Source organism: Cylas formicarius, unplaced genomic scaffold, assembly GCF_029955315.1.
Source record: "Cylas formicarius isolate icCylForm1 unplaced genomic scaffold, icCylForm1.1 PGA_scaffold_4__25_contigs__length_36172078, whole genome shotgun sequence".
Taxonomy (NCBI): Eukaryota; Metazoa; Arthropoda; class Insecta; order Coleoptera; family Brentidae; genus Cylas; species Cylas formicarius.
The window spans coordinates 23,571,875-23,594,757 of NW_026844334.1; the positions used below are offsets into that span (position 1 = coordinate 23,571,875).

General features: G+C 32.1%; 1 protein-coding gene across 3 annotated transcripts in view; it reads left to right on the plus strand.

Annotated features, from left to right (window-relative positions):
• The window catches only part of LOC132700784 (uncharacterized), a 63,220-nt gene that overhangs the window by 23,645 nt on the left and 16,692 nt on the right, over positions 1 to 22,883 (plus strand). For 2 of the 3 annotated variants that reach the window (XM_060668312.1, XM_060668313.1), the window contains one exon: positions 17,766 to 17,858. In XM_060668312.1, the coding sequence (XP_060524295.1) occupies positions 17,766 to 17,858 (93 nt within the window). Of the gene's footprint in view, positions 1 to 16,164; positions 16,337 to 17,765; positions 17,859 to 22,883 lie in introns of those variants that run through there. The other variant, XM_060668315.1, reaches the window with a different exon arrangement.

A 22,883-nucleotide genomic window follows, 5' to 3' on the forward strand; every position in this document is an offset into this window, starting at 1 on the left:
GGGAACGCTTAATTCAAACGCCATATCGGTTCAAGGCGAAGCTTAGGAGATCGAAACGTGTGGATGGGGTCACAGGTAAAACCTCAGACGAGTGTACCCATTGTTATTACATGCAGTGCGTCGCACGGGTCAGTGGGTACCGGAAGTAATGATAATTACCACGATAAACAGGTTAGTTCTGCCCGATACACTTATTTCCATTCTCAAAATTGAAGGTGGAAGGATAAGTACTTTTACGTAAGCATGCCAAGCGAACTCTTTGTTGTCTGAATTCATTGTTAAAAAAGAACTAGATCATTAACGTTGAATTCAAAAGAGACAACCAATAATAACCAGATATTTGTAATGCAACACTAAAATTTGAGTTCCAACACTCTTAGAACCCACCCAATATGAAATTTTAAACACCTGCTTTGTGATTTTTACCATATCGATCTTGCACTTAAATTTAATTATATACGTTTTTGTAAAAACCAAGGTTTCAAGTTCTTTAATTTGTGGAATACGACCAATTGAAAGGAGTTGTAAATGTAATGGTTAGTGGTTCTAATACAATCAGAAGCTAATATTTTTAGATAAACCTTATAATTAAAAAATGAATCAACAAAGATTTTGATCTTATTATTACTTTAAAACTAATCTGTTTCAAGAAATTATGTAAAATAATATGGAAATTAAAGATTACAAACTCCAACCTAAAGTAACTACCTAACATACCTCGTACTTGCCTTTTCCGTTATAGCCTTCTTAAATTCGAATAATAAACTTCATACTAAATGAAGTGGTCTTTCTAATAATACAAATTTCTCTCTCTCTCTCTAGTAAAAAAATCCACGGCTTTATAAGCATCATAAACATATTTTTTTATATCATATTTCGTTGCTGCAAGCAGATTGAGACTCTTTTAATGCAATCATCGTCTTTTGTTTTCTTTTCAAATTACTCTGTCCTGTTCAATTGGGTAAATCTTCCGCAAGTCTGGCAAACATTATCTGCGCGTTATTGAAGTGCAGAAACAGGTTTTAAGTGTTGATTTTGGTGCTCCACTTTCATCACGAATAAACTTTCTTCGGAAATCAACTGACTAGTTTAAAAAAAACAGGACTCAATGAACAAGGTACAACTTTACAACCGTAGAAGTTCTCTAGTTGAATTGCACTAACCTGAATTTGAATCTGAATAATTTTTATAAAAACTTTCGAAACCGCCGATATATACCACCACTCTTACCAAATTATATATTCAAACCTATGATATATGTTTCTACCTTTTTAATCTAAAACCGGCTAGATTGTAACAGCTTACCCATACTATTGCGAAGACTTGAATCTGTCGATAATAGAAGAATTACCGCAAACTCAAGCAGCGATGCAAACCGAGATTAACAAACAGACGAATACGAATCTATTGGAAAATCAGAAGCGCGAGATAAGGAACTAGATGATGGGTTGTAAACATATTTCAATTACACTTCGGTTTACCTTGGCTTCTTAGAACTTATCTCGTCGTTAACTTTCTTGCTCGGTAGCATTATCTATTTACTTTATTTACTTCGCTCGGGGCTCGAAATATCTGCGCTTATTTTATTATTTTAATCGTTAGACATTCGCGTGCTATCCCGTTTATTATCGATGTTTTTCGTACTTTGCTTTGCTTTTTAGCTCGACGATGACACTTCCTGCTTCTCGTCGATAGAATTACTGTCCCGCGTCGTTTCTAATGTTTCCTGGTGTTACTACAAACACTTAATTATTGCTGAGATTTTACGATTCTCTCAAAATAGTTTAATACCGTTTATCATTTCGTTCATCATCATCATTCTTTATTAATTTTTTTGCTGGGAGCGTGGTTTTTTATCCCAAAACATATTTACTCGCTTCGAGTTTTAAATGACCTCCCATATCTATATTAGACTTAGATTAGTTTGAAAAATAAATCTGTCGATACGTTTTTAAAAAGAAATAGGTAATGCAACTTTAACTCAAACGAAGGATAGATAAATAGAGATTAATTAAAATTGAATAATTAAAAAGTACAAACTAAATTAGTATAAAACTGTTATTGGAAAGTCGAGAATTGGTGGGTTCTTTTGATTATAAAATATAAATTTAAAAATATAATATTCTGCTGATATCGCTAAGAGGCTAATTGCGGAAACGCCGATTCTTTTTGAATACTCTGTACTACACTAAGTGAAAATGTTATTATTGGAACGTAATTTCCCAGTTAGAGAATAAAATTGACCCAATAAAAACCAGACAGAACTGTTGTGTAGTCTAGAGTATAATTAAATAAATTTAAGGCAAGAAAGCTCCTAGAATAAATGTGGGAAAGTGCCTCGGAGCGGAACTATCCCCTTACTTATCTTTCCTTTATTTTAATCTTGGGAACGAGTAAAAAGGCTCGCACCTAAAGCCATCGTAATACACGATTACAATTTTTGCTTGCTCTAGCAGATATATTTTCTTTAATAAATTTTATCGATAGTGAAATTGAAATACATTATCATTTTTAGGGATTTTAAGCTGTTGGTCATTTTAGCTTGTGCATTCCGTAATAAACTATTTAAAATAGCGACATATACATATAAGGCAAGGTACTAAAGAAGATGATTTATGTAGATATTGCAAACACTCAATTAAGGTTTATAAATTATAAAAACCATTTCTATTATGCTATCATTAAGAAACATTTTTTAAGTATTTCTCCAGATTTTTTATAAGGATATTTATTTTGGGGATATGAGTTTATTTTTAATTTCTGATGGGTTTGATGACACTTTATTGGCAAATAAAATGCAAACCGCTGCTTATGTCAGACTAATAGTTAAATAATACTACTCGGAGAAATCGGAACATTAATTTCATTTCCACATCCTTCATCGGTGTAAAATAATAATCCGTAATACTTCTCGTTTCCTCTCTGCACCAGTAAACGATGGGAACCAAAAATTTTCCCCGACACGCCTTACCAGATTAATAAAAATCGCCTCTCGACCCTATCGTATTGCCGATCTGAAGACATTCTATGCAAAACTCCGAACAATTTTCCCATTCTCGCCGGCCGTATCGAATTTTAATTGGTCTATGGGCACCGGGTCCGTAGAATACGGCGGCTGTACGATTTATCGTATCACACCGGTATCTCCTTGCAGATTGATCATATTTTTGCGATCTGCGTTACGGTGCGTGGATTTTCTTGTGAGAGAATTGTATTTCAAAATCCGTTGAATTGCCCGACTAAAATTTTACAGTCTTTTATTTGGATTTACTCTTTATTTAGTAGTATTAAAAGCATACCCTTAGCCCTTTTCAAAGCTGTACATATTACATATATGCGAACTTTTGTGGATATCACATTTTACAACTTGCAATAATTGGACTTCCTTAAGCATTTCCGGTTTGTCTGCAATAAGATAATTTCAACAAGGTTAATTTTATTTTTCTACAAAGATATAAAAGTAATTTTTTTATAATAAGACAAGTATGGTTTCCACTCAAGAATGATCATAATAAAGAGTAATAAGTTTTTCTACAATTATATCGAATAACTTGACATTCATTTTGGGTTTATCTGTAAAATTGACTCTGCAGCAATTGAATTTCATCTGCGAGATTAATTCGAGTTTTTCAGAACACTTAGGTTTTTACGTCCAATATTTTTTTACAAAGAATTCAAATCAATCAAGTTTTTTTGCAAGTCTATTCTTTCACCAAAGATATCTAGCGAGTTCACCTTTCTACAGAATATAGGTTCCACCTATTTATATTCGGCTTTACTTAACTCTAAATCAAAGATGCCTTTTTACTCACCAATTCAGCATATTTATTCGTTTTGGAGAGAATGCACGCAAACTAATCAAATATGCCCGGCCATTATGGCAGAAAATATTAAAATAAATTTAAATAAAATGCTCGTTTCGATTCGTATAAGCGTTTTTATATTTCGAATTTAAGTGAAATTGTAACCCGTTCCACGTTTCCTTGCCCCCTTGATGACAAAAAAGCTTTCAATGTTTGGGTCCTGGAAATGAATAAATACAATAGTACACTGTGGACTAACGAAAATTTAAATAGGCTTGATTTTTTGGAGACAAGTTGGCTGTATCCCACGAATTTTAAGAATCTCATATTTGCTTATTCAAAATGGTCGTTGTTTTTTAACCTTTTTTAAAAGAATTTATTTTAATTTATGAAAATAAAAAAATACCGGTTAAGTAATATAAGCTGCAGGAATTTCATTTCAAAACCAAAATAATTTTGAATGGATTACTATGTATTCGCAGTAAGTATAATAAGATAAATCCTTCAAATTCTTATCTCCGTAACACTTCTACAACGAGGTAGTGTATAGACGATCAGCATAAGTTTGTATTCGTAGAAGGAAATTTTTAACCTCTTAAGGTCGTGAAACTTGTTTTGGCTCGGCCATGAAATCGATGACATTATACAGGGTTTGCCAAACTCCATGGCCTGCTAGAAGGAGAATGGAAAGTAATAAAATAGATTTACCGTCTAATTTAAAAAACAATTTTAAAAATAATAAATATGCAGTGGGAGAAACGACAAGCGCTATGGTATAGATTAAATTAGAGAAAAGTTGTCCATTTTCGTACCGCCGTTTACAAAGTGAAAAAAATTCGAATAGAAAACGTCTAACAAGCTAGTGAAACTGCATGTGCCATATATATATATATATATATATATATATATATATATATATATATATATATATATATATATATATAGAAATTTACTGTTAAAATGCCAACATATCATATTTAAAATAATATTCCTTCCCATATGATTGTGATTGAATAGTACAATTATGAAAATCAATAACACAGATAAAAAGCGCTTTCCTTTTTAATGCAGGATACTTCATTGCATAGATTTTAACACGGTACATATCAAGCACTTGAATTGACACTTTAACGCCACCATTATAATTTTTTTGCTTTTTTATTGTCCAAAGCACAATTGAATTAAAAGAAAAAGTAATTTCGTGTGGACAGATGGGCAATATTTATAGTTAAAAAAATAAAGTACGATAAAGTTCAATTTTATAAAGTTGTAGGTAGGTAACAGTAAAACCAATTGAACTAAAAAATGATATTTCGTGAAAACATATTGATAAAATTCATAACAAAACTCGTGACTAGAGTAGTGTTTCTCAAACTTGGTGCATAATATATTACTATAAGAGAACATGTAACATTATCAGTGTTAATATTGAAGAAAGTGTGGATTGATGGAGCTACCAAATGTCTTTACTGTTTTGGTTAGTTATAAATTTTATAACCCTACTTTATTTAACATATCTAAATTCACTTTCACGTTCCTTTCTTCAGCATAAATTATGATTATGTCATGAATTATCATTCCTTGTTATTCATCTAATAAAACAATTTCTATATTGGTTTACAACTTTACCTTCCTACCTGACGTACAGCTTTTGGGTAAAGTATGGGTAGAATGCTTTTTAGGTAAATTATGACCCTAAACAATTTTCATTTTTTTGGATATTTGTGTTATTTTTAGATATTTCCTGGCATTTAATCATTTATTTTACATAAACTAATGACAAAATAAAATAAATATTTCAATTGGCGACACTAGGTATAGATTATTTAGATATTACCTTCAAGATTAATAAATTTATATACAAAAATTTTGACAATACACACTGAAAACGTGAAATGTCTAATAAAAAGTTAAACTAGTTTGATTAAAATAACCTAAAGAAGAAATAAGCACTTTCCTACATTATCAATTAATATCTCCATCGAAAGACAAGGACTTACTTTATGCACGCATGGTATATTTCGTGTCACATTTTATTCCACTCGGTTAATTTGTTTAATGTCACGCGCCTATCATGCGTTGTTCTAACCTTATAGACCGTAAAAACTGTACGTTCTATCCATTGTTTGGTGCCGTAATAATAATTGTGCATCGAATCAAGAGCATAAGTGAAAGTGACAATTACCAACGTGTAAAATAATCTACAAATCCCGTTTTAGCCCTCTTTGTAATATGGAATTTGTCAAAAAAAAAACAATTTTCTTTCGTCTTTGAAATTGCCGTTCTCGAATAAGCAAAAAATGTCAAATGAGATTGTCATTTTTTATGTACTTGTTCAAAAAGAAAAATTAAGCTGCCCGAAGGCCTCACATGTGTTAAATCAAATTTAGTCACGAAGATATAGAAATTTTACAATTTTCTACACGCAACATGGAAGGACAATAAGGCAGTGTCACACAAAAAACAGTAGTATGAGAGCCATCGCCAGGTTATCTGTCAGTGATTACTCGCGTGCTTTGCCATCTCCAGCAATTTGATACGTAATGGAGTAATTGCATTAAATGTGAAACGTATCGTCTTTTTGTTAGAGAAACTTACGGAAAATGTAGGGAATTTGTGGGGAATGCGACAATTACCTTTTTTTTGTAAAATAATTGGTAGGTATACCTCCGTTTGCTGCGGTATGTATGTGCATTAAATGTCAGGGCATGTAGGATATTACCACTACGTTTATCCTTTAAATATTGCTTGAATTCTTTATGTCTGCTATTGTTTCATTTCTTTAGTAAATATAGTTTTACAGCGACGAATAATTACTAAGAATCATTTAAGTTGCATTTCAAACAATGCCAAGTGCAGCAAATTAACGTTGCGTTTGTTGAATTTGCGTCTAACAATTCGCAGAATTTCTTTTAAATCGTTATACTTAATATGGGTTTTCTCGGAGCAGATATTTCTCACCAGAATTTAAGGGCAAGGGTCTGTGGACAGATAGTAGTATCACAATATCACAAAATGTAGATTTTTTTACAAATGAGAGTACAATCCATATTATAAGGACAATAGTCCTAGACTAACTTGGCATTATAAGATACTAGCAGAACTAAAATTGGCTAAGTTAAATGTTTAATACCTTTTAAATTAAAAATAAAACGAATAATTGGGAGGAAATTTTTAGGTTTGAGTTTTTGACTTTCTGAATAAAAGTTCTCACAGGTTTAAAGTAATATGTTTAGATTTTAGGATATGCAGACGTGAAGGGTAAAAGTTTTTCTTTATTTGTTGGTGTTGCATACTGTAATTGTAAATTCGTTATCAGGGAAGAAAAATATATTTCTTCTATTAAAATCGACGATCTTTTGTTTCTGATATGCGGGGAGAAAACATTTTAAATTTCTTGCAAAATGCAAACTAAATATTAGAAATATTTTATCAACTAGCAGCAATTGCAATACCTCCAGCACAGTTATAGAAATAACTGAATATAGTTTAAATAAAATTATGGTACTTACGCAGCTGTATAAAAGCAAAAGGATGCAATTTTTAAAAATCCTATTGTCATGTTTTTTTTTTTAATTTGATGAAAACTCCACCATAACATTTAAAGTAAAGCCTATAGCAAAATAAGAGCAAATAAGTTTAAGTACCTGAATACCTGGGTTTTGCAAACAAGGAAATAAAATGATGCATTGAACAGGCTCGACAGGCATTCTGGAGGTTTCGAAAGGTGCTTACTTGTTCCGATTTTAACCTTAATCTAAGACTCAGATTCGTTAAATGCTACGTTTGGTCAGTGCTTTTTTACGGTCTAAAAGGCTGGACACTAAAGGTGAATACAATTAATAAATTGGAGGCCATCGAGATATGGCTACACCGCAGAATCCTAAAACCACGGCTAAGCTAACAAACGAATATATCATAATACGTGTCAAGAAACAACATGAACTGTTTGAATTGGTTAAGAAGAGTAAAAGGGCATCTCTAGGACATATAATACAAAACACTAATAAAAATTCTTACATCTGCTGATCACAGGCTAAATCGAAGGCCGGAGAGGGATCGGAAGAAAAAAAATTGTTATTTAGCATAATAGGGTGGGATGTATAGTACCTACGCTTCCAGCCCGGTAGATCGATAAGAAGTGACATTTTGGCTATGTGATTTGGGTTAAATTTTATTATTTTTAATTTTGATATACCTATTTCCAATTGTTGATGAATCACATGATTGGTTGTGTTATTCGTTATTGTTTAGCAATATAATTCTTTAAACCCATTTCCAGGTTTAACATCGTCCGAACAAGTAATATCCTTATAATAATTACTTAATTTTCGTTTATTACGGTTACGATTTTTAGGCGTGGAGAGGTGCTGACCGACGTACGTGATCTTGATCCTTGGAAAACCGGCCCAGAATTAGCCTGAGGATACGAAACGCGTCTTACGGTCACCACGCGGCTGCTAAACACTCCTTTTAGACATAAGACCTTTACGGGTCTCTTCGTGATGATGGTCGAAAAAAAACCAGTTAGGTTAGGACTTAAGCCCGATTTGGATTTAATCGGAATCAGAGTCGTATCAAGAGAAATTATTTTTCCGCGGTTTCTTTGTGTATTAGGGGGGATAAAGATGCCAAAATGATTACATAGAGTCAGATTAATAATAATTTTAAATAGAGGCTTAAAAAATGTAAAAAACAGTACAAATTTTTCATTAGGTTTTGATAACCTGAAAACTAAATCCGGAACTTATAGAAAACGATGCTACCAACTGTATTATTAACTTAAATTTAAATATCTCAAACAATAAAGCCATTGGCATAGAATTTGGGGTGTCAACATGTCAGAAACTCTACGGTCCACCTGAAGTCGACTGGGTATAACTCGTTGAGTCTGCTTTTCATTTTAAAATGTTTTTGTGGAAAACAGCAAATTTAACATTTTTTGGTTAGTTACATAAAATAGTTGGAAATAAATTTTCCGCAGCAGTGTGTTTCTTTATATAATAAATTTTATCTTATCAAGTAGATAAATATTTTTAATCACGGTCACAAAAAGAATTGTTGTAAAAAAACCTATAAAGAACGTGGGAATTTGATTTTAAGACAATTTTGGTTCTACAATAGTTTTGTTTAGTTTCCTCTTTAGTGTACGATCCAGTGGTCCATTTTTACAAATCAGAATAGTAAAATATTGCTCAAAAACTGCAAAAAAAATGCAGATATAATGATCTCTGTTTATTTATTAGAATATGTGAAATACCCTGTGTTACTTATACAATAAATAATTTAGAAAACCTTTCTTAAACTGAAACTTAAAAGTGTTAATAAATATAGGACGGAACAATTTATGTTTTGCTTTTATATTTTAACTTTATACATGAATTATTAGTTTATCAGATAACAATATCTGCTAATATATGTGTTAGTTAATATACAGAAGAAATATTTGATAAAATATATATGTATATATGTCAAATATGAATAATTAAAAACTGTTTGGTATTTATAATATTGAGTTTTTAAGCAAGATTTTCAAGTATTCGCATTGCTCTTGCATTCAGTTTGGAAAACACATTTATCCATCGAGTACGGCACTGTCAAAGCTCCAGAGTCAAAAGCGCTGCGAAGACGAAACTTGATCTAGCGGCTAGACCTGTTTGTTTGGCGCGTGCATAAACTAGGTATCGTAAAACTAGCCCGAGTGTACGAAGGATCGCATCTTTTCCCGCCTTTTTTAAAACATAAATGTTACACGTTGATCGCATAATTTTTGGTTGTGTTTGATTTCGGATATACAAATTTGACCAATAGGAAACAGCAAAAAAATGATGATGGATGAGTTGTTAAATATATTGTATAGTAATGTATTTTTTCATACCCATCTTTTTCACGTTTTACTAAGGGGTTTTACTTAACGGAGCGAATTCCACGGTGCTCAACAAAACCCAACCTAGCAACTACGGCAATCAGTAAATCTTGACTATATGGCGGGAGCGCGATTTATTAAAAAATAGTTGCTTTAATTTTCCATAATTTAATTTATCTTTTTGACTGACCATACTTACATTTGTCTAACATACATATCCACAATATAAAAATGGCGGTTGTTGAACTGTTGTTTTATGGGCGAAATACTTATTAAATTTGTATCTTGTACATTCAACAAATTAAACACGTTCCTTTATTTCCAAAACGTGCGCGGACACGTCCACTAGCATTTTCGTTTTAATTTTCATTATAAAAAAATATGTATACCGTGTGTCCTGAATAAAAGCTAACACATCGTCCATTATGTTATGTTCAATTTCAACCCTGTTTTTAATAGGAAAATCAAGCTGAATATATATTTCAAAACATTTATTTTTCTACTATCCACTGACTAAAATAACTAATCCACTCGACGTGTGAATCTGCTTTTACTCGGTTTTTAAATGTTTCTTAATACCAACAACAATGTAAACATAAATCCATAATATTGGATATATTCAGGCTTAAAAGTTACTAAGTTACTAGAAACGATCGGATTGAACAAAATAACATCCCCCTTAACAGCTTCCGCAGTTATAAATTTCATTTCACTAAACGTCATACATGTAATATGTTAGATTTATTGATTTCACTTTGTATATATATATATATATATATATATATATATATATATATATATATATATATATATATATATATATATATATATACATATATACTTGGTTTGCACAATAATCAGCCATAAAACAGTTCAAGCCAAATTTAGACTGTTCAAATGGCTCAATAGAGTTTAATGAAAATCATTCGAAAAGTTTAAACTTGAAATGTGAAAAGGAAACAGATCCTTCTAATCTTTGTAATAAAAAGAACGAACAATAAAGTGCTTGTAATAATATAGTAACAGTGGTTCAAATGTAATCATTCATTTCGTAAATTATCGGTTTTGTCGGGCACGCGTCAGATCATAGCAGGAACAGAAGCATTTCGCCGTACACGCTGCCGGTGTTGTTTTGCTCTTTGTTTACTCCTGCACTCGGTGCCGGTTTTCTTGAGCCTTTTCTCTTTTATTGTTCAAGTGAGGCCGGAGCTTGCGTAACCGGTTTCGAAAGCAGATTTGTTGCCGTCGATTTTTTCCTATGAGATTTAAGGAAGATTTTTGATTGCGCGGTTGCCCCTTCTTGTATAAAGTTGATATGTCCCACTACTCAGCAATACATGTGAGCTCAGTGCTCTTGAAACTGCACAGAGTCTGAAGTTTCTTTCTTTAGTTAGTGTTTTCAGCGTACCAGCGTTATTAAAGGTTAAAACCAGATAACTATTTACTTAAATAGAGTTGAAAACCTTAATTTCTTATTGATTTTTAAAAGTAGCTGGTGCAACTTTAATGAGGTGTTCTGCTGAACTAACTGAACTAGTTGGTTAGTTCAATTAGTTCAGCACTAGCCAAAACTAACCGAAAATAACCAAAGCTGACTGAAGGTTTTATAAATGTTATCCATTAAATTTAAATTTCTTGAAAATAAGGACATAGGAAACGAATAAAGCATATCTCACGAATATTTGGTAAGCACCAATATATTATAAAATTTAGAAATAATTTTTGTACATATATTAATTTTTAATTTGGATCTATATTTGTTATGATTTGTTTGTAGGAAAATAATTCGTTAGAAAGAGAATAATTTAAAAAAATATATGAAATTGAATTATCCAAATTTATTATTTAAGCTAATCAGAACTAAATAAATACGGACAAGAATTGTTATTTTTACGTCTCTTTATATGTGGTTACACTATTCTGTAGAGAAAAAAACACAGCAACATAGACTGGCCAATTAAGTATGACGTGTAATAAGGAATGACCTGTTAGTGTAAAATATATGCCAATCGCATTCCCAATATCCCACATTAGGGATCATTAATAAACCGCAGGGTGCGACTGCCTTCTCAAATTCGATTTTTTTTTAGTTTTTTTATTCATATTCTAGGCTATGATAAAAACGCTAAGATGCCGTTATCACTGCATTTTGGGCTGTTGCTTGACTATCTAATATGGTTGCAATTTTTTTCACATGTTAGAAAAAGCCATCTGGTGGAAAGTTAAACAACCGCAATCGCTTCCCTCTTGCGCATGGTTTATATCCTAAAACAACAAATAGATGAATTTGTCTTAGCTCTAAAATAGTGCTCATTCTATATATGGTTAATATAATAAAATTTTGCGGTAATTGGATCTTAAAAATCAAGATTATAATGACGTCCCCTCAATAATTTCCAGCATGCTAATACATGTTTCATTACACACATGACCATCCAGCGAAACCCTTATTTAATAGCTTAAATATATTTTTCTAAAAACACTTGATTCGTGAAAAAACTATTATACGTAAACCAGTAGTTTGTGAAACTAGCAAGTGGAACAAGACAGTTAGTGGGGCAGCAGATTGCAACGGAAGGCTTGATAAAAAAAGTACAGGTGAGAGAGGGCTAAACGTACTAGCGGTAACCCAAAAAAAAAAAAAAATACAAGACGTTAGTCCCCCACAGTTAGAGCGCCGAATGTTCCGTATGAAAAATATTATTAACACCGGAACCTACGCGGCGTTTTGTTGAAAATAAAGTAAGGGAAAATGAGCCTTTGTTTTCGTCTACGTCTTAGTCATTTAATTGCACGTGTTAGTAGGATACGGTTTTCGGTTGTTGTTTTAGCTAGCATTAACGGCAAGAGACGTTGAATGACTCATTCAGTTTCGCTAACCTGAATCAGCCTTTTATTTCCATGAATTTTCCGAAATAAAAAAGATTTTCAACTTCATGTGGTGATGAATGGGTTATCGCAATGTTATTGTTTTGTTATCTTGTTAAAAATTTCGCCTCGAAGTGTCACTTCTGCACGTAGTCATTGTAACCATCAAATCAACCAAGCAACAACACTACATAATAAGAACGATTTTCTGTGTTTAGCGTGGGGCAGCAGATTACAACGGAAGGCTTTATAAAAAACTGCCCAGGTGAAAGAGGGCTAACGTAAAGTACTAGCCATAAGCTGAAAAAATATACAAGACGTTAATTCCTCGCAAAAAGATTGGCCATAAACAAAAATTAATATAATAATAAGTAATAATATAATATAATAAAAATTGTAGATACATATGTAACTCGGTATCCGGTCCAAACTTAACATACACCTCAGTATTTATTATTGTTCAAAAATATAGTTTTATTCTGAACGGTTTGGAGTTTTTCTTAAATTAAACCAATACATAAATATACAATATATATCCAAATACAATATATTATTCCGCATTTTTTAAGGCGTCTACAAATGCCACTTGGGCCCATATGAAAGAAACTATATCCTCCATAGCATATTTCAAAACACTTATTCTCTGCAAGACGAAGTTGGTATTTTTTCTATGGTTCCTGAATAATAACTTGACATTATCCATTATCTACTAATTAGTCAATCTTAAGATATTCTTCCATTTGTCCAAAGTAATCTTTGAAAATATGTCGACACTCATATCCTCGTGATAATCTCGAAAGGACTCCAATGTCACTGCATCACCTGCAAGTCTTGTTTTGGTCATTTTTTGGTACTATATAATCTACATTTTTTTTTTCAAAGTATGGAATTTTCCTTTATATTAATCCGCAGCATTTTCAATCAGCCCTTAAAATTTTGTTCAAAGGTTGTTTCTAATGCACAAAATCTCAACTACGGGATCTGTTTTTATTAATAATTGAAGTTTGATTAATATTAGCGGTTTAAGTTGGGTTACCTTTGACTAGATGATGGACTATATATTTGTATTTTACTGTTCTGGTTACTTTAAAAGTTTCACCTCGTCTGTTTAATACTAGGTCCACTATAAACTCATCATGTATGTCGACAAATTATTGTTTTTTAAGCCTAAATCACATTCACTTTTCTGCCTTAATTAAAAAACATAATCGTCAAAATGTTTTTAAAAAGCATGATCAATTAGGGCACTCGGTTTACACGAATTACAGCTAGCTTTAACAAACTGTCGCTAATGTTCATTAGATGTCCAATTATGGTCGACGATTTGTACTTTCTTCTTGCCATTTAAGTCCATTAGGCATCGATAATTATCGAGTTAAAGAGCGAGCCGCGGCGGCGTCTGCCAGTCTGTCATTCAGCAGCTGGCAAAAAGGTTAAAAAACCGAAAGCACCTTGCGCAGACTGTGTTCTGCGTGAATCATCATTTTATGGCACCACATGCTATTATTTTATATTTGGATGCAAAATGAATATCGTTCGGAAACGACCGATGGGTAAAAGTGTAGCGCATCAGATTGGAGGCAGGTGTTTTGGTTTGCCAGTTAGGCCACACCGTGCCATTTTAGACGTTCATCAAACTTCTAACAATTAAGTTTTCCGAAGGAACATAATTCTATATACAGGGTGGCTCACAGTCTACGGAACATTTTACATTTTTTGGTAAATGAGGATTACATTAAAATACGTATTTAAAATATTGCAATGTTGCCGCTTGTACCACAAAAGAAAGAAAGGAAGAGTGTTGCTTCGGATAGAGTATTAAAGTCCTTTTCAAGTGGCATATGGTATTCAAAAAATATTTATATATGTTTTTAAAATAAACCTGAAACATTTTTTATCTACCTTCCATGAACAAACCGGAAAATCCAAAATAAATGATTTTAACAAATGTTTTTAACTCATCTTAATTAGATTATTCAGTCGACTGCATGTGTTATTGGTGATCCAACCGGATCACTTTGGGATGGTAACCGGATAAATGAGGCGGATGGTGCTTTAAAACCAAAACAAATAACTTTAAAGCTAATCCAATGAACAAAGAAATGTGGCTTGTGGAGAGGACCAGCTCTCTCTCTAGTTGCTCCCTCATTACTGACGCTCGTGAGTTCCTCCATTATTGTGACGTCATTTGCGAAACATTCTCCACTGATTGACTCTTTTGGAGTAACATTCCATCAGTATTGTGAAAGACTATCAGTAGTATAGTAAAGTGGGAGTGCTGCTTGAGAAAATTCAAAAGGTTGATTCTCATCATTAGGGTTCAGTTACACTTTCGTAAAAAAACGAAAATTATTCATGGAGAACCAATGTTATAAATAATAAAAGTTGGTGAAATTGATGAAAAAATTACCCGACGTCACTATTTTTGAGATTTTGAAATACAAAAATAAAATAATATTTAACAACATAAACGATTCGATAATTAAATAAAGGTCGTCGTTCCAACAACCATTTTCCATAAAATTTGAATTAACTTCTAATTAGTAGGCAAATCTTATGACACTGTAATGGATAATTTGTATACAAGTTTGTGCCACGAGGCGGTCACTGAATATGGTATTTATTTTTCACCGTACGTCCACTTTAAAAAAGATTCTTAAGCGTGACTGGCTTATTATTATGAATATCGACACGAGACTATGTTTACTAACTGTAAACACAAAGGCAAATGGTACAGAACTTACCATAAGTTTCATAATTTAGTAGTGCCGTTGGGGTATAAATAACATTAAAATTAGAAGAATTGAAGTAGTTAAAACATTTTTTTTTCAATGTGAAAATGTGACGAAACTGAAAATATTTAAACTAAAATACATTCTTTTCTTTTTTTCTAATATTCTAAGGCCATATAAAAATAAATGTTTATATTTTCATTAAATTCAATAAAAATTACAGTATATAAGAAATAAAGTATTTTACTTTTAAAATTCATGCAAAAATTACTGTTTTCAGAATACGTTAAAAAAAGTTTCTCGTAATAATCACAATTATTGCTTGCGCGTGGCTAAATTTCCTTTCCGTTTTTGATGTGCTGCTTTAATTTAACAATTTCAGATATGTAACCACCTGTAACAAAGCGGATGCCTCCAAAATTGATAAAATTCTTGCGATATAATCTAGGAGTGTATATGTGAATACAAAAGTTGTTTTCCTGATTTTTTGCTTTAAAAATTGCTTCATGGAATATCAAGCCAAAAATACAATTTATCCATAATTTTATCAATTTTTAATTTTTGTTAAACATTTGCTTTAGCGTAAACGTCGAACCCCTCCAACCAAAAAAAGAAAGAAGCCAGGTTTAGCGTGGGCAATAAAGAAGGCGACTTAGTCCACAATTTAGAACCAGGTACTAAGTCACGGTTCGAAACGTACGCCCTTTTCCTTTCACATGAAAAGAAGCCTGACAGAATCAGAAGGCAACTCCACGGTCCAACTAGCACGTCCAACTCCTCGCTTCTCTCTCTCTACCTGCCAAAATGGCCGACACAGTTCCCCCCCGTACGTCTTCGGCGCTCAAGCACACCTGTGTAGTCGCCGCTGAAGAGAGTCGTACCTATTTGTATACGGCAAAGTTGAATACATCTGCTATTGTTGATTTTGCAGCCATCTTATACGATTATTTTGTTGTGTTAGTGCGTTTTACGTCGGTGATTTATGACTGACTACAAGTGCTATGTAATTTTTCGAAATGACAAAAGGGAAAAGCCGAAGACCCAAAGCCTTGTTTCAAATTTCGAACGTAAGTACCCGTAGTAGCGGTTTCTTACAGTCGCCGCGTTCAGCAGCAAGAGGGCGCCAAGACAGTTTGATATAATTGTGTTAAAGCAGCGGTGATATTCTCACTAAATTAAAAAATAATAATAATAACGTTTTAAATGGAGATATCGAACTTAATTTAATTTGGTTGTTCAAGTTTTCAAGAGAACCCGTTAGGTTGAATTCAACCAAAGCGTTGCAATATTTTTTTCATTGGAATCGATTCTACACTACGTAGAAATTACATTTCCGCTTTATATAAACATAATATTGAACTAAAAATTTTCTCACCTATTGAGGACAAAAAATATATATAATAATATGGGAACCAACAATTAACTATATCGTGAGAACATTCTTAAAGCATATTGATTCGTAATAGGCATCTAATTAGGTGTCATGAATTATTTTATGACTTGATAATATGCATACAATTGCTATTTTTATGAATTTAACTGCACTTATTTAGACAGTTTTTAAACAGTTTAATGACATTAGAACACGTTTAATTTAAAACGTTTCATATTAAGTTAAACCAGTTCTAAAACTATTATACAAACATACAGGTTGGTTATATCTACTAAAATTAGCTTCTAGTTGTCGGCTCTAAATTTCTTCAATATAAACTGTGCCCACGTTCTGTAAAGTTTAAAACTTGAAATGGAACCATGAAATACAAATATCGACGGTGGCTATTAAGAAAAGATTGTAATTAAAAAAAATTGTCAAATATCTAATAGTATTAACCACCTGACATTTTTATGAACTTCTTTGTATTAAACATTGACAATTTAGATTTACCGATAAACGTATAAATTCTGTATAGTGGTAGTTTGTATATAGAACGATTATTAATAGAAAAAATTGAAATAGTTTTGACTGCATATTTGATTAATGCCAAAAATTATTTTAATTATGATCAACTTTCTTTAGCAACAATAGTCGATATTTTCAAAAATAATAGTACACTTTACTCTCGCATAAAATTCGTATTTTAAGAATTAAGAATAACTTTTTTGCCGACTTAATTGGACACCCAGCATAAGTTAAAATTTGTCCAAAAGAACCTATAATGGCATTTAACAAAAATTGCTATCACCACTGAAAACGTGCATATCAATTATACAAACCCTGAAATTTGAATCGACCATACAATTGCATCCATCGTTTATTTTTGGTACAGATAAAATACTTTTAAATTTTAATTTAATGGGAATATATATGTCGTGTATACAAAGCATGGCTTTCTGGAGATAAGAAAACAAACAGGCCTCCGTTTACACCACTAAATTTATTTTAGGTGATATTTAATATCGACCGCCCAAAAAATATCTCTATAGACGATATAAAACCTGCCTCGCTTGCAACCTGTTCTCATTTGGATAACACGTGCCTTTTTGGTTTTGTTGCAGGTGTTGTGGCATCTGGACATTTTTAGAAGGAGCTTCAGGGACCTGTCCGGCCATGCCTGTATGGCGGATTCGTGCATATTTTGTGCGCTCAAGGTAAGAATTGAACTCAAATACAGGTCCGACCGGATATCATACCAGATCACCGTTTTTATAAGAAACTAAATAAGTGACTTACGCGTTAACGTATAACGTGCCATTCAAATGGTGACACCTGTAAAACCCTTAAGAAAGGTTCCTGCAAGCATGGGTTGAAACATTTATATGAAGAGAGTTGTTTCAATTATGCAAATGTGTTTAACATGAGAAGTACAAAAATTGGATTATTTAGACTCAAAGTTACTCTCTTTTTTGGTAGAGCAGCGGATTACGTATTTTATGCATAATGGTACACCGGCTTATTTTTTGCGCTAGCCTTTACAATCGTTTAAACCAAGTATATGAGAGCTTACCAACAAGATCACCATATCTTATCTCATTAGATTGCTCCGTATTACCAAAGGATTTTTTTTATCAAAATGACTGGTGGTCACATCGAAACTATCTAAACAATTTTAAAGTACCGTTTTTTAAAATATTTACTCTCTTAACGCCCTTATGTTTTTTCATTGCTGATAGGAACTTTTTTGTGGCTTTTAGTAGTACTATTACCGCCCGAAGTTTTTACACCTTTTCAGTTACACCCTGTATTTATACTTGCATACCACCTACTCACTGGAAGGACTAGAAAGTAATAAGGTAGGCCTATTAAATTTACTTGTGTCTTCATAAATGTAAACATTAGCACTTTCTTTTTTTTTTCAAAAAAGAAGACCGACAGAATAAATCCAAAAACTCAAGAATTATGTTTTAATTTTTGGTGAAACTTTAATTAATAAAAACTATTATTCCTTTTCTTACTATTAACTTGGACGCATTTAAAAAAGTTAAATACATTTCAAAGACATCCATGAAGCCCATTATCGCGTATTACATCATTTCTGTTGTAAATATTGCAAAATAATACATTATCGCACATAATCTAGTCGAAGGAATGCAGAAAAACAATTTCCTAATCAAGCTGCACGAGATTGACGTTATCCTTGACTTCCTGGCGTTGAAATAGCATAGCGGATTTCATTGATAATTAGTGTTACTTGGGTATATCTAACAGAAAAAATACCATACTTACAGGAAAAAGGCTTAAAACGGAAATAATATTCGTAATTTTAAAATTGTTTCAAAGATAATTTTTAAATAGCTTGCCATCATTACAATATTTTTTAATAATTTGAAGACACTATGTATACGCTTTTACAAATATATGCAAACTTATTAATTAGGCTCCCGTTTTTAGTTGAAATCTTAATTAACGATTTCTCCACGTAATTTTTACCACAAAAATTCTAATATTATGCGGAACGGTAGAAAGTTTTAGAGAAGTGGAACCGTGTGCCACGTGGAATGTATTTTTCGCCTAGATATAAAAATTTAAATAGTTTAAACACAGATTATAAATAAAATAATAAATATTGACAGTTTCGGTAATTTTTGTTGTACTTCTGTTAAATGTTTCGTTAAGTGTTTTAATGAGATGCATGCATTGTTTCCAAGATGGAGGTGCTACTTTGTTCAAAACATATTATTTCTCTATATTTCAAATATTTTTGGAGCGATATTTGTGTATTTGGCAATTTTGTTTACTGCAGGTCTATTTACTTTCTTTTACAGAAATTCAGCCTTCCAGAGAAATGCCCTTTCATAGTAAATGGACAAGGAATAAAATGATATTCTTTTACAAAACAGTTATATATTTTATAAAAAACAGGCATCAAGAGTGCGTCAATAATATTGATTGAGATAGTTCACCAGTTATTTAAACTTTCCAAATATCTTAAGAAATGTTTGAGGTTTGCAAACTTTATTTAATCTTTTTCATAATATTCTGCTGGAGGATTTTTTTATAAAATAACATGCGTAATGACTTAAATATTAATGCATCTTGTATGGCGCAAATACATTACAATGCTTTCTTCCGTGTTTGATTTAACTCATTTTGTGAGATATTTAACGCATTAAAACATTGTGTTATTTCGTGTTACAACGTTGTGTTGTTATAGTTGCAAAATGCAGTTAATGAATGCAGATATGGCAACAGAAAAAGAAGCCAAAGAGCAATTGGAAATTATCCGATTAGAGAATATGGAGGGGACAGAATTTAATATAACAAAGTTCCAATTTAACAATCTTATGACAACATTTAAAGGAATTTAACATTACATTTATTCTCCTAGCGGAATTTTATTATTTGCCTCACCAAAAATAATCTGTTGATAAAATAAATCAGTACACGAAAAAAAGCTACCGTGCATAACGAGGTTCCTTTCCTTCCCGCCTATTGTAGTCTCCGATCTTTGACTTGTGGTGCCCCCAACCGATACTACGTTGAACTAACGTAGGGTTACGCTTAAAGCAGTCTCTTACGCTAAGTAGTTTTTACTTCTTGTAAGGCGCCTCAAGCCCCATGCGACCGGTTGACCTCGTTCGGGATTGGTCGACGGTTGTTGCTTAAAAGTTGTACTCTCTCGCGCGTTGCGGCGTTGTCGAGATGAATTTGATTGAGGCAGATCTGGAGATTTCTTTACTCGATTGTATTTATGATTGATTCCATCGTAGAATATAGATTTTATATTTTTATTGAAAACACTTTAATACTACTAATATATTTTCTTTTTTTGAGAAACAAATAAATAAATATAGTTTCGACTACTATTTTTCTTAAACCAAAACTCAAATTTCTATGAGGCAATTTGTTTAAATATTTTAATTTTGCCATTTTGTGCCAATGGGAAAAAACGAGTAATATCTTGTCTTGGTGCGTTTCACTTAAACAAAACTTTCTTTTATACAGTTGAGTCAACTGCTGAATACTTTTTATTACGAATTATAATAATAACAAGATATAGAGCCTTTTATTTCGATCAATTACGTTTCAATTTTCATCACTCTTCTGCTGTTTCATCTATTCAGTATTTAATTGTGGCTTATTGACACAGCATAGGAAAATAATTTACTAATAAATGGCAGTATTAAACCAAAAATATGTCTAAAAAATGATACTTGGCAATTGAAACTAAACTTTTTCCAAATAAAAAAAATAGTCCCTTTAATGTACAAAATAGTTTGAAAAATATAAGAATTAAAGTATTTTACTTTTATTTTTGTGTCAACAGTAACACCGAAACCTCATCATCGAATGTGGGACACGTACTAAAAAATCCATCGGGTCACTTTCTCAGATAAGCAGTTCCTTTAACGTAACCCCGAGATTTTTATAAAGCAAATCGGGCAACACCGCGCGTGAGTTCAATCAACCAGCTGATTTTTCACAACCGACACCGCTGTTTACAAACAACAATTATCAGGTCTGCTCGTTTAAAGGTCCGACTGGTTTGGAGAGAATAAAGGCGCGCTTTTAGAAATGACGTAGATATGTTTTTGGCGGACATGTTCTTTCTACGTTTGTAATATAAGGAGTGCCGTTATTTACCATATCGAATAGCTATTTAGCCTTTATTGTCATTTTTATCTGCGTTGGTCCTAATGGCAATTTTTATCTTCAGATAGTTCAAGGTGCATGGGATTTTTAAATAAAATGATTGTATTCAGATGTTCCCCAAATGTTACAATTTTCTTGAATTTTTTAATTTCCATATTTCGATTAATAATGTATTTTTACTATTTTTTCTAAACATTTTTTTTTATCCTAGTTTCATTAAAAAACAGTTTGCGGAGAGTATTGTCATTGTTGGCAATTTTTTCAAAAAAGTACACTGAAAATTTCCCTTTTCGGGGAATATGATCAGTCGGAACTGAATGGTTATCAAGGGCTATTTGCATTAGATGTTGGAATAGGTCGTGTTAAGCACCTCTATTTTATATTTACGGTTTTCGCCTGTGACTGGAATATTTGAAAGAAAAAAAAACACTTGAGATCTCTATTTCATCACCAGGACATTAAAGTTGGATAGCATTAAATTTTAGGTTACATTTCTTTACCTCTAGTAGCCGATTTGAAAATAATTATTAATAAAATAACGAAATAGTAACTGTTAAAATAGTTATTTGAGGTATGCACACTTACCTACAAATTGCCAATAACTGGGCGAAGCACAATTTTTAAACGACGCTTTTTGACATTTTATTTCATTGTTCTCGACAGTTTTTCGTTTAATTCAAGAGTATCTTTTTTATAATTAAATTTAATTTTCAACAGATCGGAAAGTCAAAAACCTATAGGTTGATCAAACAATTCATATAGAAATTCTCTTTATGATATGAACGAACTTAAAATAACTGCATATTAGTTCTCTTTAATAATTACAACAAAAAACTTTAATTTCCAACAATTTCCTGAAGTCAACATTCGTATAACACATATTTGGGTCACACATTATTATTTAAGTAATGGTATCTCCAGTTGATGGGTTGTTAATGAAACATCCTGTATAATACATAAACTGGTTTACTTTTTTGTTGTTCTTTTAAATGGGCAACACCAGAGGTCCAAAGTAATAAAAAAATTTTTTTCTTTAAGATGGTACTAAATATTCGATCGAGCAGCCAATTTTTGTTGCTGGCGATGACTACTGCAAGATGTGACCTGTTAGCTAATATGGTGCTTGATTTGCCGTTACTGAAATTAGTATGTCTTTACAAGCGGGAGATAGGTGCGGTTTTGCTTACAACCAGAACGTATTGGTATTTCAAATAACCTTAATTGCCTATGCATCAATATATTAGCCTTTTACAATCCCGCATCGAATGTATATGATAAAAGAATAGTGTCAAGAATAAATAAGGTATAAAAAGAGGAAAAAATACATCTATTTTCGGTTTAATTTTTATTACTGTTTATATAATTTGCTTGTTCTTATGTGTAACGTTTTTCTGTAAAATGCCACGGTGTGAGAACTAAGCTACTCTGAAAGTGTTGTAATGCAAACTGCTCGGTATTCAAGTTTTCCTTTCGATTTTATTCTTCATAATCATAATTATACATATCGACAACATAGGGTTATGTAATAGGCATTTGCATCCATTCGAATATAGTTCTGCTTAAATTCAGCTTAAGTTTGCTCC